General features: G+C 33.8%; 1 protein-coding gene across 1 annotated transcript in view; it reads left to right on the top strand.

Annotated features, from left to right (window-relative positions):
- Positions 1-18,758, top strand: part of LOC127545231 (phospholipid-transporting ATPase ABCA3-like) — a gene marked incomplete at its 5' end in the record, with an annotated part of 212,762 nt that overhangs the window by 155,413 nt on the left and 38,591 nt on the right. The window contains 3 exons of the mRNA XM_051972378.1: positions 444-619; positions 16,091-16,222; positions 16,420-16,614. Of these exons, the coding sequence (XP_051828338.1) occupies positions 444-619; positions 16,091-16,222; positions 16,420-16,614 (503 nt within the window). The remainder of the gene's footprint in view (positions 1-443; positions 620-16,090; positions 16,223-16,419; positions 16,615-18,758) is intronic.

Raw genomic sequence — 18,758 nt, 5'->3', positions numbered from 1 at the left:
TAATAATGAAGACCCTCAGTGTCTAAATTTCTGCCAAAAAGTGAGCAACTGACTCCATATTTTCATTGAACTTTATATATCTGGGAAGAATTGCTAACAGAAATCTTAGCTTCATCAATCCACTAAAAACCTTAAAGGCAAAAACAAAGATTCACACTCAAACCACAAGAAGGGAGTATACTAGTCTATTCAAGAGTAATTGTGTGTATTATTAGATATTTTAATTAATTATAGTGTTTTTTATTTTAATATTCTTCATGCAGACTCAGCCTTTATAATTTGTGACTCCTATAGCTTAATCATTAATTTGTCCACAGTATAAAACAAAACAAAGACAATCTTAGTAGGGATTGGGATGGGAAGCGGGGAAGAAGATGATGGGAAACATTTCTAAAAAACAGTAAATAAAAAGATAGACCATCCTCTCTTTTTGCCATTCACAGGTTCTTACTTCTACAAAATAAGCAGTAAAGGGATCGGGAAATTTTTGATTGCCATGGCTATTTTAGGTTTCGTTTTCCTCCTTATGCTTTTTTTAATTGAGATATACTCCTGGGAAACACAAAGCTGTTTTAATCGTTTACTTTTCAAGATCTACCACATGTGGAATTGGAATTTGGTGAGTGACTAAGCACAGAGCATAACAACTATATGAAGCCAGGAATAGATATTGATTCTATAGGTATTAGCACAATTCTAATCTGTAATGGTGGCTCTTATTTGTAGGATGCTATTGAAAATTTATCTTTTGTTCTTTCATCCTAACTTTTCTGCTCACTAATATATGCCTACAAAAAAGAACCATGTTTTCCATTGGCTCTTTCAAACTTACAAGTTTCAGAAGAAAAATTATAAAAGAAGTTATAAGGAGGTAACACACTGATATGATATGATCATGGCCCCCAACATGGAATAAGATTTATTTATTTGTTTTTGACATTTTTTAAAATTTGAAGTTGCAAATTGTCTCCCTATTTCCAAACCCTTCCCCAGTCATTAAGAAGACAAACAATATGATACCCATTAGACACATGGAACCATACAAAGTATGTTCCCATATTAACCATGCTGGGGGAAAAACACAAAAAATAAAATTTTAAAAATTATATATCAATCTACATTGAAAGGTCATCAGTTCTTTGAAGATAGATAACATTTTTCAAAATGAGTCCTTTGGAATTCTCTTGAATCATTGTATTGATCAGAGTAACTTAGTCTTTTACAGTTGATGATCTTTACAATATTGTTGTTACTATATACAGTGTTCTGGTACTAATCACTTAAGTTTTCATCAGTTCATATAAATCTTTCCAAATTTTCCTGAAACCATCCCCTTCTTCATTTCTTATTTTTATGACAGTTGCTTATTATAACTTGTTCACCCAGTTGATGGGCATCTCCTCAAGTTTCCACTATAAAACCAAAAAAAAAGAACTGCTATAAATACTATTGTACACATAAGTCTTTTTCCCTTTAAAAAAAAAAAATCTCTTTATGACATAGACCTAGTAGTGGTGTGATTGAGTCAAAGGATATGAATAGTTTCCTAACTCTTTGGGCACAGTTACAAGGTGTTCACTAGAATGGTTGGACCAGTTCAAAACTCCATTGTTGAAGAGAGCGATGTCCATTGGAATTGTCTTGTTGTTGCCATGTATAATGATCTCCTGGTTCTGTTCATTTTACTTAACATCAGTTCATGTAAGTCTCTCCAGGCCTTTCTGAAATCATCCTGGTGGTCATTTCCTACAGCATAATAATATTCCATAACATTCATATATCATAATTTATTCAGCCATTCTCCAATTGATGGGCATCCACTCAGTTTCCAGTTTCTTGCCACTACAAAACAGCTGCCACAAATATTTTTGCACATGTGAGTCCCTTTCCCTCCTTTAAGATTTCTTTGGAATATAAGCCCACTGTTGGATCAAAGGATATACACAGTTTGATAACTTTTTAAGCATAGTTCCAAATTGCTTTCCAGAATGGGTAGATCCATTCACAATTCCACCAACAATGTATCAGTGCCCCAGTTTTCCCACATCCTAGCCAACATTGGTCATTATTGTTTCCTGTCATCTTAGCCAATCTGTAGTGGTATTTTAGAGTTGCCTTAATTTGCATTTCTCTGATCAATAGTGATGGGAAGCTCCTTTTCATATGACTACAAATAGTATCAATTTCTTCATCTGAAAATTGTTCTTTTCCTTTAACCACTTATCATTTGGTAAATGGCTTAAACTATTATAGAGTTGAGTCAATTCTCTCTATATAAGTGAGGCCTTTGTCAGAACCTTTGAAAGTAAAAATGTTTTCCCAGTTTATTGCTTCCTTCCTAATCTTGTCTGTATTAGTTTTGTTTGTACAAAAACTATTTAACTTAATATAATCAAAATTATCTATTTTGTGATTTAATGATGATCTCTGGTTCTTCTTTGGTTGCAAATTCCTTCCTCCTCCACAGATCTGAGAGGCAAACTATCCTATATTCTTCTAATTTGTTTATAATATCATTCTTTATGTCTAGATCATGAACCCATTTTGACCTTGTCTTGTTATACAGTATTAGATGTGGGTAAATGCCCGGTTTCTGCCATACTAGTTTCCAATTTTCCCTGCAGTTTTTGTCAAATTGTGAATTCTTATCCCAAAAGCTGGAGTCTTTGGGTTTCTCAAACAGTAGATTACTATAGTCATTGACTATTTTGTTCTGTGAACCTAACCTGTTCTACTGATCAACTTCTCAATTAGCCAGTACCAAATAGTTTTGATGATCACTGCTTCATAATATTGTTTTAGACCTGGTACAGTTAGTACCTTCATTTGATTTTTTAAAATTAGTTCCCTTGAAATTTTTGACTTTTTGTTCTTCCAGATGAATTTTGTTATTTTTTCTAGGTCAGTAAAATAGTTTCTTGGGAGTTTGATTGGTATATCACTAAATAAATAGATTAATTTAGGTAGTATTGTCATCTTTATTATATTCACTCGACCTATCTAAGAGTACTTGATATTTTTCCACTGATTTATGTGGATTTATTTTGTATCCTGCAACTTTGCTAAAGTTGTAGATTACTTCTAATAGTTTCTTAGTTGATTCTCTAGGGTTCTCTAAGTATACTATCATATCATCTACGAAGAGTGATAATTTGGTTTCTTCATTACCTACTCTGATTCCTTGAATCTCTTTTTCTTTTCTTACTGCCAAAGCCAGCATTTCTAATGCACTATTGAATAGCAATTCATTTTATGAAAAAAACAACAAAATAGATAAACCTTGTTTTACCCCTGATCTTATTGGAAATGGTTCCAGCTTATCCCCATTACATATGATGCTTGCTGATGGTTTTAAATAGATGCTACTGATTGTTTTAAGGAAAAGTTCATTTATTCCTATACTCTCTAGTGTTTTTAATAGGAATAGGTGTTGGGTTTTATCGAATGCTTTTTTTGTATCAATTGAGATAATCATATGGTTTTTGTTAATTTGGTTATTGATATAGTCAATTATGCTAATAGTTTTCCTAATATTGAACCAGCCCTGCCTTCCTGATATAAATCCTACTTGGCCATGGTGTATTATCCTGGGGATGATTTTCTGTAATCTCTTTGCTAATATTTCATTTAAGATTTTTGCATCAATATTCATTAGAGAAATTGGTCTATAATTTTCTTTCTCTCTTTTCATCCTACTTGGTTTAGGTATCAGTACCATGTCTATATCATAAAAGAAATTTGATAGGAGTCCTTCATTCCCTATTTTTTCAAATAGTTTATATAGTATTGGAGTTAATTGTTCTTAAAATGTTTAATAGAATTCACATGTAAATCCATCTGGTCCTGGGGATTTTTTCTTAGCGAGTTGATTAATAGCTTATCCTATTTCTTTTTCTAAAATGGGACTATTTAAGCAATTTATTTACTTCTCTGTTAATCTGATCAGTCTATATTTTTGTAGATATTCCTCCTTTTCACTAAGGTTGTGAAATTTATTGGCAGAAAGTTGGGCAAAGTAACTCCTAATTATTGCTCTAATTTCCTCTTCATTGGTGGAAAGTTCTCTCTTTTCATTTTTTGAGACTAACAATTTGATTTTCTTCTTTGCTTTTTCTAATCAAATTAACTAAAGGTTTATCTATTCTGTTGGTTTTTTCATAAAATCAACTCTTAGTTTTATTTATTAATGCAATAGGGTTTTTTTTTTTTTTTTTTTTTGGTTTGTTTCAATTTTATTGATCTCTTCTTTTATTTTTAGAATTTGAAGTTTGGTATTGGATCGGGAGTGTTTAATTTGCTCTTTTTCTAGTTTTTTAAGTTGCAAGCCCAATTTTTGGGCTTGATCTCTCTTTCTCTATTTTATGCAAAAGCATTTAGAGACCTAAAATTTCTCCTTATTATTGCTTTGACTTCATCCCACAAATTTTTATATGTTGTAGCATTGTTGTCATTCGCTTTGATGAAATTATTGATTGTGTCTATGATTTGCTGTTTCACCTATTCATTCTTTAGAATGAGATTATTTAGTTTCCAATTACTTTTTGGTCTATTTTCCCCGTGGTCTTTTATTGAATATAATTTTTTATTGTATTGTGATCTGAAAAAAGTGCATTTATTATTTTTGCCTTTCTGCATTTGATTTTGAGGTCTTTATATTCTAATATATGGTCTTTTTTTTTTTAATCAGTTCCATGAACTGCCAAAAAGAAAGTGTATTACCTTCTGTCTCCATTCAATTTTTTCCAAAGATCTATCATACTTAACTTTTCTAGTATTCTATTTACCTCTTTAACTTCTTTCTTATTCATTTTGTCATTTGATTTATCTAGTTCTGAGTTTGTAAGGTTGAGATCCCCCACTATTATAGTTTTGCTGTCTATTTCTTCTAGTTCTCTTAACTTCTCCTTTAGGAATTTCCATGTTACACCACTTTATATATATTTAATATTGATATTGCTTCATTATCTATGGTATCCTTTAGCAAGATATAGTTTCTTTCTTTATCCCTTTTAATTAGATCAATTTTTGCTTTTGCCTGATCTGAGATCAGGATGGCTACCCCTGCTTTTTTTACTTCACCTGAAGCATAATAGAGTCTTGTCCAGCCTTTTACTTTTACTCTGTATGTATCACTCTGCTTTAAATGTGTTTCTTGTAAACATATTGTAGGATTCTGGCTTTTAATCCAGTCTGCTATCTGCTTATGCTTTATGGGTGAATTCACCCCATTCACATTTATGGTTAAAACTACTAATTCTGTATTTTTTATATAATAAATTTTATTTATTTATTTATAAATAATATATTTATATATTTAAATTTTATATTTAAAAAATATAATTTTATATAATAAAATCTGCCATTTTATTAACCCCAGATTATACTTTCCTTTTCCCCCTTCTCTTCTCCTCAGTATTTTACTTATAAGCACTCCTTGCCTCAAGCAGTCTTCCCCCTTTCCTATACCTTTCCCCTACTATATCTGTTTTTGCCTTCTATTTAGCCTACCCCTTCTCTTTTCCCCTTCCCCTCCCACTTTTCTATAATGGTAAAACCAAATATGTCTAATATTCTTTCTTTGAGCCAAATCTGATGAGTGGAAGATTTACACAATGTTTTGGTGGTGGTGGTGATGGTGGTGGTTTTTTGCTGATGCAGTTGGGATTAAGTGATTTGCCCAGGATCACAAAGCTAGGAAGTGTTAAGTTGTCTGAGGCCAAATTTGAACTCAGGTCCTCCTGACTTCAGGGCTGGTGCTCTATCCACTGCACCAACTAGCTGCCCAGATTGACACAATGTTCATCATCCTCCCTTCTTTCCCTCAATTATAATAGGTTTTCTTTGCCTCTTCCTGAGATGTAATTTCCCTCATTTTACCTCCACTTTCCTCTTTTTTCAGATACATGCCCCTTTCCACCTCTAGTTTCTTTTTTTATATTATAACAGTAAAATCAGATTATACATGCACTCTCTATGTGTACCCACAACAGAAATATAGTTCTCAAGCGTTATTTTCTTTTTACCTTTCTATGCTTCTCATGGGTTCTATATTTGGAGGTCAAATTTTTTGTTTAGCTCTGGTCTTTTCATCAGAAATAGGTAGAATTCACCTATTTCATTGAATGTTCATTCTTCCCTCAAAGAAAATGGTCAGTTTAGCAGGGTAACTTATTCTTGGCTGCATTCCAAGTTCTTTCACCTTTTGGAATATTAGATTCCAGGCCCTTTCGATCCTATAAGGTGGAAGCTGCTAGGTGAGGTAATCCTTATTGTGGCTCCTTGGTATTTGAATTGTTTCTTTCTGGCTGCTTTTTATATTTTTTTCTTGGTCTAATAGTTCTGAAATTTAGCCATGATATTCCTTGGAGCTTTAATTTTGGGGTCTCTTTTAGGAGGTATTTGGTGAATTCTTTCAATGGTTATTTTACCTTCTGATTCTATGACATCTGGGCAGTTCTCTTTGATTATTTCCTGAAAAATAGTGTAGGCTCTTTTTTTCATCATAATTTTCAGGGAGTCCAATAATCCCTAAATTGTCTCTCCTCAATCTATTTTCCAGGTCAGTTGTTTTCCCAATTAGGTACTCTACATTTTTTTCTATATTTTTTCATTTTTTTGGTTTTGCTTGACTGATTCCTTTTGTCTCATTGAATCATTCATTTCTATTTGCTCAGTTGTGAAGTTTAGCAAATTATTTTCTTCATTTACTTTTTTTTTTTTACTTCTTTTTGTATTTGTCCAGTTGAATTTTTAAATGAGTTGTTTTGTTCTATGGAATTTTTTTCCATTTCACAAATTCTGTTTTTTAAGGAGTTATTTTCTTTTTCTGTTTCACAAATTTTTGTTTTTCTGGGAATTTTTTTCTTTTTCCATTTTATCAAACTTATCTTTTAATGAGTTATATATGCCTTTTCCAAACCCTCTTGCAAAGTTTTCATTTCCTTTCCACATTTTTCTTCTAGAAAGATCTTTTAAAATTTCTTCTAAGAGAGCCTTGTGTGATGGGGACTATGTTATATCACCTATTGGGGCTTCATCTGGAGGCGATCTGCTTTTAGTCTCCTCAGGGTTTGAAATCTGTTTTTCTCTTTCACCATAAAAATTGTCTATTGTCAGAGTTCTCGTTGCTTTTTTACTCATTCTTTTAAAAAAACTAAGGTCTGCCTTTAGGGTGGAGGAGATTTTCCAAGCTTCCTCTACAAGTGTATATAAATAGCTGTGGATGCATTGCATCAGTGCTAACTCACTCCCAGTGCTGGGTGGGCATGGCTCCCATGCCATGGGACTCTAGAGTTTCAGGGTTCACTCTTTACCTTTTGTGTTTGTGTTGGATGTCTTCTAACTTCTCTGTTGATCTTCTGGCTTGCATCCAAGGCAGAGTAGCCAACACTGCTGTAGATTCTGTCCCATAGATTCTCCATCACATGGAATCCACATGGTGCTTTCCCCCGCCAGGGCCACATTGCCTCAGGACTCTGCGCTTTCTGTACTGGTGTCTGTACTTGGCCTGCTTGCGCTTTGCCCACCTCCCTACATTTCTGATTAAAACAGATCTTTTCTAGGAATTTTCAAAATTGTCTTCTGCTGGTAATTCGTTGCACTCCCAATATTCATGGATTCTGCCACTCCAGAGTTAATTCAGAGGCTGGATTTACTAATTGGTCTGAAGGTTGTAGGAGAAGATCAGAAAGAAACATATGTCCCCTCCGCCATCATGGTTCTGTCTTTTCCAAATATTTTATATAATATTGGAATTAATTGTTCATTAAATGTTTGGTAGAATTCATTTGTGAATTCATCTGATCCAGATGATTTTTTTCTTAGGAAGCTCATTGATGGCTTGTTCGATTTCTTTTTCTAATATAATAATTATTTGAGTATTCTATTTCCTCTTCAATTATTCTGGGTAGTTTTTATTTTTGTAATACTAAATACTTAGCTTGTCAGATTAATTGGCATATTATCAGCAAAATTGCTCCTTATGATTGCCTTAGTTTCTCTTTGTTCACAATTAATTCACCATTTTCACTCTAAATACTAGTAATTTGGTTTTCTTTCTTTTTTTTTTTAAAACAAATTAACCAATGGTTTATTTTTTTTTTATAAAGCCATCTCCTAGTTTTATTTATTAGTTCAATGATGTTTAAATTTTTCAATTTTAATACTTTTTTCCTTTGATTTTCACAATTTCTATTTTGGTGTTTAATCAGGCTTTTTTTTTTTTTTTTTTTTTTTTTTTGGTCTCTGGTGGAGAGAAAAGAGGACTTAAGAATCCCAATATTAAAAAAAATAATGTCTTCCAGGAACAGAGGAAGGGAGTAGAGAGACAATGAATTCAATGGAGGTTAGAAACTTGCTATTCATGTAATCAAAGAAGCAAGGCCAAAAAACTTGTTCTCTGCTGAGTCAGAAAGTAAGAAGTCAGTAAAAAGATAAAATGATCTATTAAAAAGGCCTCAAGAAGATACAAGTTCAAATCTTGCCTCAGACAATCACTAAGTGTGTGACCCTGAGAAAGTCATATTTAACTTGTCTGTCTCAGTTTCTTCAACTGTTAAATAGGGATAATAATCTTGTAGAGTCATTGTCAGCATTTTACAATCCTGTGGTCCACACAACAATCCAGGGAGGTGAATGCTATTATCTCCTTACAGAATAGTAAACTGAGATAAACACATAAGGTAATTTGCTTGGGGTCACACAGCTAACAACTTTCTTAATACCTAATAGCTAATGTTTTTTATTAGGTTCTGATTTACCATAATTATTCTAATAAGAGAATATACTCAGGCCACATTCTCATTTCTTTCAGAACAGATTTTGCCTTAAATAAAATCAAATCTGGGTTGATAATCATTAAGGGTAACATTTTATCAGTTTATCCAAGGTCAATCTACTCTTAGCACTTCAAAAAATATATATTATCTGTTAATTTATTTTATATACAGATATGAATATATAATGTATATATGTACATATATATAATATACTTTTTTCTTTTTTAAGAAAACAGTTGATGGCAATTCCTAGCTCCCTATAACCTTTTCTCCTACTTCCTTAAAGAGCTGGATCAATTATCAGTCATTTGCCTCTTTTATCTATCTTTTGAGGCTTTCCAGATCAGGAGCTACCCTAAGTATTCCGTATTCAGCGATTCTCATCCTCCTTAGAATTTCAAACTGCCTATACTAGGAAATAAAAATAAAGTTTTACAAGCAGTTTGAATTCACACCTGTTATCATTATATTAACTTAAAGTGTGTTAAACTAACATGTTATTAGATTTTAGTTGAGGGGCTAGTTTGGACCCAAGCAAAAAAGGATCTAAGATATTTGATCTAATTCTGGCAAAGCACAGCCCATTTCCCCAAGCAGAAAATTTTAAGCGCTTTCACAGGAGTTAATTAAATCTCAAATAGATTAATGATAACCAATTTTTATGCCATATTCAATATTTGTATGTATTTAGATTTAATATGGGCTTCCTACAGATTATCCTGAAAGGCAGATAGACACAACTAACCAGAAGCTCATCTAACTTTAAAGACTGATTTTTTTCATAGGAATAAGAATCTTTCTTTTTCAATTTCTAGTTCTTAACTAAAATCAAATCACTGTACTTTAAGCATAGGGCTAGATCCTGAAATCTTTAAATATTGACATCCTAACTCATTTATCTACCAATCTTCCACAAATACAAGAACTCATGTTACTTTAAACCGTTAGCAAGTCTAGTAAAAATTTTGGGATTTGACCTTTCATTGTTGAGAACACTTCAAGGAGTTCTTTGGTATGTCAACTACCCAGACAACCCTTATAATCATATCCTGTATTTCTAAATGTATGTTTTTTATTTATTGAACTGAATACAAAATAAGAAAGAACAGAATATTTTTAAAAAGACAGAAAAGGAAAATAAACAAAACATTGTCATGTGTCCAGTGGAACATCAGGGTGAATTCAAAATATATAATAATAAATTTCCATTTCAAAAAAGCACATATAATAATAGGAGAGATTATATTCTTGAGTGCCCATCTTTCATTTGCTTCTTTGTAGGTTGTTCTTTTGTTCTCTTTATTTCCCCTTCCATCACCCCTCACCTCCATCAAGCAGGCTACAGTTAAGCAAATACATACACACACATACATAAACACACACACACACACACATATACATACACATATAAATCTATCTATATACATACTATCCACATATACTTACACACACATGTATACACATATACATTTACCCATATGAATCTAAAACAGTATTAATATGGCTGATAATTAATGTAAATTTCTCTCCTGATTGAATCTTTAAGTTTGATTTTGTCTTAGATCAATGATTACTACTCCTATATTTTTCTAATAAATTCTACTCCTGATCTTTGTTGTAGTGTTTGTGTATATCTTATTTCCGATCCCTGCTAGTAATTCTTTAATTCTGCTCCTTAACTTGCCTTGCTATTACTTAACTCATCCATAGATCACTCCCTTATCATTTACCCTAACTCTTTCCTTCCCTCTTTATCCCATTTCCATTAATCTACACACCTTGTCCCACTTCTATATCCTACTTTATTCTATTCCCTCCTCCCTTATTTCTTTATAGATTTTGGAGGGTGCTATTCCCCTTACAGTATATATGTAGTGTTGCTTATTTAACCTATGTCTGATATGAGTAGGTTTTCTGATCTATGAGCTTTCTTCTCCCATCTAATGCCTCTGATGTCTATTTTTCCTCTGCACCTCATTTGTATAAAATAATTACTATTTTTATATTTTCCTAGACAGTTTTGTTTTTTAGAGTTAAATCATACTCAGTTCTCCCCCAATCTTTTTTTTTTGAGTTACCTAATTATGATGTCAGTCTTAAACATATGGTATACATTTCCATGTTAAAAAAAAAAAAAGATTCATCATTTAAAATTAATCTTTGATATTACCTCTCATATGTTAAATTTTTAACATATTTCAGGTTTGTTTGAGACAGAGTCCTGAAAATCTGCATGTCTGTTGAATGTCTATTTTTTCCATTGAATATTATTGATAATTTTGTGGATATGATATATTTGTCCACAGGCCTACTTTTTTTGATTACTGCCATATGTAATTCAAGAACTTACAGTGTTTTATTGTGGCTACTGACAAATCCTGCATTATTCTAATGGTAGGTTTAGCATATTTGAATTTTTGTCTTGTTTCTTGCAAAATTTTCTCTTTGATCAGGAGATTTCAAAATTTGGCAATAGTAATCCAATGTGTTTTCTTCACAAAGGATCTCTTTGAAGTGGTGATCAATAGATTTTTTTCTGGTTCTATTCTGCCCTCGTGTTCCAGGACAATTTTCTTGGATTGTATTGCTTGCATTAATGTTATCAAGGTTCTTTTTTTTTTTTTTGTCACAGTCAGGTGTCCAATTATTCTTATATTTTCTCTTCTTGATCTGTTCTCCAAATCTATTGTTTTTTTTTTTATTCTTTATTATTTTTTTTTTTTTTGGTAATTTTTTGGTCTCTTTTAGCTTCAGTGGCTTCCCCTTTTCTAATTCTAATTTCCAAAGGATTATTTTCTTCTTTAAGACTCAATCTCCTTTTCTAGTTGGTTCACTTTTTCTTTTCTTTTCTTTTCTTTAAAAGTTTTTCCTCAATCTCTCGCTTGATTTTAAAGTCTTCTTTGAGTTCTTCTATAAATTCTTGCTGGGCAGGTAATCCAGAATTTTAATGTTATTGTTTAAAGTAGAAGAGGCTTTTTTTACTTCACTGTTCTCTGAAGATGAATCCTGGTCTTGCCTATTCCCATAATAAGTTTCTATGGTTGAGTTCTTTCTTCTTTGGCAGTTTGTTGAGAGAAAGACAGAGACAGAGAGAAAGACAGACAGACAGACAGAAGACAGAGAGATAGAGAGAGAAAAAGAGAGAGAGAGAAAGAGAGAGAGAGAGAGAGAGAGAGAGAGAGAGAGAGAGAGAGAAAGTATTAGTATAAGCACCTCTAATCCTGCTTCTAGTCTCACTTCATTTCTCCCCTGTGAATTAGAACCCAAACCAAAATTTCCACCCTCCTGCAAGTGCTAGTGGGCCCCCGCTGCTTCTGCACTCATGAAGTGCTGGTTCCTTCTTGCCCAGGACCATCTCAGCAGCACAGTTGGGACCCAGCTTTCTTAATCAACAGAAGTTCCTATAGTCTTCCTGGACTTAGACACCTCCCCCCCACCTCCAAACTCCTATCTGGGAGGTGAAAGTTCCTGAGGTTCAAGCTGAAGCTTTAGCTAAACCCAGATAGTCCCAGACCCTGGAGGTATCCCTGTCTTGGGGTTTTTCTTTTTATCTTGTTTTGTCTCAGGAGGATCCCTGTTCTTCCCCAAGTCTTCTTGTTTTTCACCAGTCTATGTTTGCTCTGAAGTGCAAATTTATTCTATTTCTGGAGGGAATCTGGAGAGTTTGAAATTTTCTGACCTACTCTACCATCTTCCCAGAATTCTACCTTAAAATGTTTTTAATAACATATTTACAACAATCTTTTAGGAGTTTAATTCTCCTAACCTAAAGGAATGAAAGAACAGTAGAAGTTTTTAACAATATTTCTAAAACAATGTAATATTAATATTATGAACTTTTCTTTAACATATTGCAATTTACATAAATGGGCTAATTTGACTTAAAATCACACAGCTAACAAATTTCCTAATCCCTATAGTATAATAGTGATATTAATAGATAATAATAATAAATCTCACTTTAAATGAGACCAAAATAAATTCTATCATGCCTGGATTTATTTCCCAAATAATATTATATAGAACCTCAATTTATAATTTCAATTATTATTATATTTTATACAAAGGTTTATAATGCTTTTACAAGCATTTCATATTATAGGATTCACTATTTCCAGCTAATCCACTGCCAAAGATGTTAAAAATCACCCAGACCTTTCAGTGGGCCAAATTTCACCCAAATTAGTTTTTCTTTGTAAGCTTTATAAGTTTGGTGGGGCAACAATTCCACTAGATGAAATTGTTCAGGTATGGAAAATTTTTGAACAAGGACAGAGATCTCCTTGAAAGACTGGACTTTGGATAAGGAAAAAGGAAAAAATCCTGGATTAGTTGGGTTTTTTTCAATATAAGAAATAAATAATTCAGTTGGAAGGTAAATTATGTGAAGAGTTATTCAGTCGTTAATTATAACCAAATTGTGAACGGTCTTGAATGCCAGGCTAAGGAGATCAACCTTTACTGGATAAGCAATGGAGAGTTGTTTAGATTTGGGAATTCTTTAATCATACAAGTCTACCAGAAAGATCAATCTACAATTAGCTAGCATTTATTAAAAGTAGAAGAGTCTTCAGGACATTTGTGAGGTTCAAATAAGAAAAGTGACTAGGCTAAGGTGACAGCAGTGGAAATTTTAAGTAGAAAATGGATGCAAGGATTATGAAATTATGAAGGAGAAATTGATAGGATTTTTAACTGATTGAATTTGTAATGTGAATTAAAGGAAAGGGAAGGATTAAAGATAAGATTATATATTTTGAACTGAATGAGACTTTTGATGTTATCCACCTGATTTTGTATTTGAAGAAACAGGTCCAAAGAGAGAAAGTATTGTACTTGCCTTGCCCAAGATCGCAAAGGTAGTAAATGGAAAAAGTAAGACTTGATCACAGGTCATTTGACCCTAAATATCTCCATCTTTACAATGCTGCCTTCTGGCTGGGACAATAGCAGTACCATTGACAGAAGTATTAGACGTTAGGAAGAAAAATGGAATTTTATGGGGAAATAATCATTTTAGTTTTATACATGTTAAATTGCTAGGATTGGACACCTAAGTAAAGATAATTAGTTAGAAAGACCAGAGAGTAGACAAGGCTAGAGATGTAATTTTGGGCATCATCATCAGAGATGATAACTGAAGTCATAGATGTAAAATCTCAGGAGATAAGTTATAGAAAGAGAAAAGATGAGACCTTAGGACAGGACCTTGAGAAACATCTATTTTAAGGGAGTCAGAGAAAGAGTAGGAGACAGAGTCTTTTTGTAAGAGGATAAGCTAATAATATGCAACGGGTGGTTAAAAAAAAAAAAAAAAAGACGTTTGTGCAGAGGCCAAGGAAGATGTTGACTGAGAAAGTGCCACTGAATTAAATATTTAAAAGTGACTAGTGGCCACTGAAAGAGCAGTCTTAATAATCTTGTAGTAACAGAACACATATTACAAGAATTGATGACTAGGTAGATAGTGGTGAAATTGTAGACAGGCAATATAGACTACTCATTCAAGAAACTTATCAGTAAAAAATTAAATTAACTTATTAGTGAAAGGGAGGACAATAGGAAAGATGAGGGCAGAAATGGAAAGTTTGAAAGAAGGTTATTGTTTATTAGGATAAGAGGAACCCTCTGTCAATAAAAAGTTATTAAAAAAAAAAAAGGACAAGAGGAACCTTAATATATGTATAGATGGGAACCAATATAGAATAGGGATGAAAGATAGAGGAAGAAGAAAAGAATGATTGATAGCACAAACTCCTACAGCAAACCAAAAAGATAAAGGGCACAGGGAGGTGCCCAAGAGAAAATCAACTTTTTCCTGTACAATAGAAGGGAAGGAAGAAAGTTAGGAAGGAGGTAAAGGTGAAGATAAGTGAAGACAGGGAATATTTGAAATAAAGAAGAGAGGAATTAAAGAAACTCATCAATAGCTTTTGTCTTCTCAGTAAAGAAGAAGGCAAGTTCATTGGCTAAGAGTGTAGAAGAATTAGGTAGTTTGGGAGGGGGGGTTGAAATAAAGAGAAAATTTATAGCAGGGGCAGTGGGAAAAGTTACAGGTTATCAAAGCAGAAATAGTAGAAAGTCAAGGGAGCCAAAAGATTTTAGAATGGTAGAGAACACATCCTTGGAGAGGATAACAATATTGTTAATGCTTGATAAGGAGGAAAGAAAAGCCAAAGTAAAAAACAAAAAAATAAGGCAGCTCTAGCTTCTATAACTGAGACTTCTAAAACACAATTCTTATTGATGAGGGGCAGCTCCTAGGGAGAATGTAGCAATTTCTGAGAAACCCTCAGGCTTTTCTGCCTTGGGAGTGCCACAAACCATGCTGACTGTCAGAGAACAATCTGTGGCTCAGTAAACCAAAGATTTCAATGATGGGAAATGTTCTACCTCTATTTAATACTCTTCAAGAAGCTATAGAATTCAGTAATGGATACAATCTTACCTCTACCATTCCTCAGTTATACCTCTAAGTCATAAAATTCTCATATTAGGGACTTGAACCTGATCTTTGTTTCTCTTTCCTAAAAAATTTTTTTGCTCCTAGTTCTTCGTTAAATTCCCTTGGAATTTAGCCCACTTCAATTGACATTATAATTATAATAAACTTTGCCTCTTGAGTTAGAAATGGGTCCAAACCTGCAAATTCTTTTGAGGCACCTTGCATCACCAGTATGGAACTCAACTTTTTTGGGGTCTCCTTTGAATCCCAATTTTCTCTCTTACAGTCATGTATAACCCAGAGAGGAAGAAACCTGCCTTTCTAAGCTATTCTTTTCAATGATAAAGGTAGCTAGGTGGCCCAGGGGATAGAGAGCATGGGGCCCTGAATCAGGAAGACATAAATTCAAATTCCACTTTAGATTCTTAATAGTTTTTTCACCCTGGACAAATTCTTTACTGTGTGCCTCAGTTTTCTCATCTTTAATATGGAGATTATAATAGCATCAAATATTTCCCAGGGTTGTTATGACTATTGTAAAAGTGATTAGCACAGTACATAGCCTATAATAGACACTTAACAAATGCTTTCTCAAATATTCAGAATATGATTTTTTCCCTGACAAAATATTAATGTCCCCACAATTTCACAGTTCCAAGCAAGCATGAGCATCCCCCTCATTAAAGATGCATGGGTACAATTTCAAAAACCACAGAGTGCAGACAGATGAAAATTCTTAGAGCTTCTGTGTTAATGTTATCAAGCTCTCCTCTTCTCCTTTATGCAAAGACTTGTCCCCCACAGCTTCACTTGGGCCCAGTTTGCATTCAGGTCACTCATATCTTTGAATTTTTATATTTGAATATAGAAGATGAATTCTGATCCAGTAACATTTTTCGAAGATGAAGATGTGGTAAAGGAGAGAGAGAAAATCCTGGAGTGCCCTAAAAATATGATATCATCTTTGAACAGCCTGCTCGTTATTAAGAAACTCACAAAGGTAAAGCCAACCTGTAGTCAATGCTGTCCTTCCAAGGGCATTTCAGACATGTCCCAAGGTTAGTTTTACTTGTCTTTGCAATCAGGGAAGAGAAATCAGGACTGTAATTGTGGGAATAGCTTCTACGAAGTTGACCTAGTTATGTTTCTCCTGCAAAAATTCACCATTATCGTCTTTAACATATTGTGTCTTTACAGGTATATTTCAAGCGAGTTCCTTTAATAGCTGTGGACAAACTCACTCTAACAGTCCAGAAGGGAGAGTGCTTAGGACTTCTGGGTTTCAGTGGTGCAGGGAAAACCACTACCTTCAAAATGTTGACTGGAGACGAGACCATCACCTCTGGGGATGCCTTTTTTGAAAATCACAGCCTCTGCTGGAACATTAGAGAGGTAATATGTTGTTTTGAACCAAGATGCCATGACATACTGTCCTGAGGGATGGGGACCTAGTGGCTAGGATGAGCTGATGGAGTAAAGGAACCTTAATGGGGTATGATTTTCCTTCTGAGTTGAAAGGAGACAGTTAAGTAGGCTTGAGAAAAATTGTAGGAAAATTTTTTTTAAAAATAGCTTTTCTTTAAGAATCTGTGTATAGGATGTACCGTCTGATTTCCAAGGTCAGTCTGCTGATTGAAGCCCAGAATTTCAATATATAAGCTCTCCCTAACTTTTAACTAATTACTAGACTCTCTACTTTCTACTTAATATAGTCTCTGTGACTACAAGAGAATCTCTTTTAATTCTTTCAAACCAACTATGAACCCTGATTCTCGGACACAACAAAAGTACTATCTGAAAGATCATCTCTTACTCTTCAAATCCGGTGGCTTTCTCTTTGCCTTCATTCTCTTTAACCTTTCTTTAGCATTTCAAATTTTTGACCATCTTTTCCATCTATGTAATCTTCTACTTTAAATTCTGTGAAACCATGTTGTCATAGAACTCCTTGTAACTCCTTAATCACTCTTCCTGTCTTCTTCATTGTCTCCTATTACAACACATGCTTTTCCCCAAGTCTGGGGAGAGGATCATATAGAATACATTAGTAGGTCATACACTTAAGCAATATGTATTTCATCTGATGAAAATCAGTCCTTTGAATTCTGCCCTAGGATTGCTCCCATGTGAGCATCTGTAGTCACTGTTTTTTTTTTTCCAGATCAACTGTTATCCTGAGTGCTGCTACATTGCTTCAAAAAATGCAGGGACTTTCAACCTAGAGCTGGTGAAAGCCTCCACAGTACTGCCTCTTCATTGTTTTAGTTTCAAGGCCTGCCATCTCTCTGGCAAGTTATCAAAATCATAAATTGAGAAATAAATTTATTTTTAATCAAGATGGATACCAGCAAACTTACCATGCTGGGAGATATTTATGAGCAGATTCACAGGAAAAGATTCTCAACACTTTTAGAAGAGTAGGCTTATGAAGTAGCAAGGCCTGGCTGTTTTGCCTTTCATTCCATGAATTCCAGTGGAAGGGGACAAGGATGTTAGGAGATTAAATCCAGCTCTAACTGTCTTTACAAAGTGAAATCCAAAAGTGAGGGTACTTAGGGTGGGGTTTAGCTTAATTTAATCTGTAATGGGCTGAAGCTCTTGAAGCTTTCATTGCACTGAGGTCCCTCTTAGCACTTGAGGCTAATTAGCAATTGGACAATACTCTATTAATATATGCTTGGAGAAAGAATGGTCCCGCCCACTCTTTGATGTGTTGTATAGGAGATTGTGTAGTCGATTTGGTGGGTGGAGTATGAGAGCCAGAGGCATTGCTGGCCAGATTCATGTGGCAATTGCTCTCACTTCCTATCGCCATTCCCCTTCACCTCCACAAAGAATAAAGATCAAGCAATTATATGAACTATTCATAGTCATCCTCCTCATGAAATACCCATGAATCCAATTGAACTTTGACACCTTTTATAAAACTGGAAAAAGAAGCTAGAAGCAGGCTCCACTCCTTATCAGGAAGACAAAGTGCTGAACACAGAAGGGAGAGAAACTTTATACTTATTAGTTTGGTGTGGTCCCTCCCTTCAGAGAATGGATTGGTCCATTGGTCTGGGTTGCAATCTTTCTAATATGCCCACTGACTGAGGAAAATCGACTGAGTTTTATTAAACAATGCATAGCAATTGGCTGATAAACCAAGACCCTGAATACAGAAGACAAACTTTTATAACTTAAAAGCAATGAGTCAAATAAGGTCAATTAAAAGGAAACAATATTAAGTAATCTGATTTCTAATTGGATGAAAGAATAAGGATTTTCCAAGTTGGTAGGGCAAAGTGAACAGATACAATTACCTGAATTCAGAAAAAGAGGTATCCCTTTCCCTAGGTATCTGTAAACAATCAAGGGAACATGGAAACAATAGGTAACTGATTAGTTTGGGCCAATTTTCAGATTAAACATATAGGTTGCTGGAGATATGCAATTGCAAAAAACTTTTTGGATCAATCTTTGGATACGACTGGGTCTCCAAATAGCAGGGAAATGTGGTTCAGCATCCCAGCTATGTAGAACTAGACTCAATG

Source organism: Antechinus flavipes, chromosome 1 (assembly GCF_016432865.1).
Source record: "Antechinus flavipes isolate AdamAnt ecotype Samford, QLD, Australia chromosome 1, AdamAnt_v2, whole genome shotgun sequence".
In the NCBI taxonomy this organism is placed as follows: Eukaryota; Metazoa; Chordata; class Mammalia; order Dasyuromorphia; family Dasyuridae; genus Antechinus; species Antechinus flavipes.
This window is presented reverse-complemented; position numbering and strand designations above follow the sequence as displayed.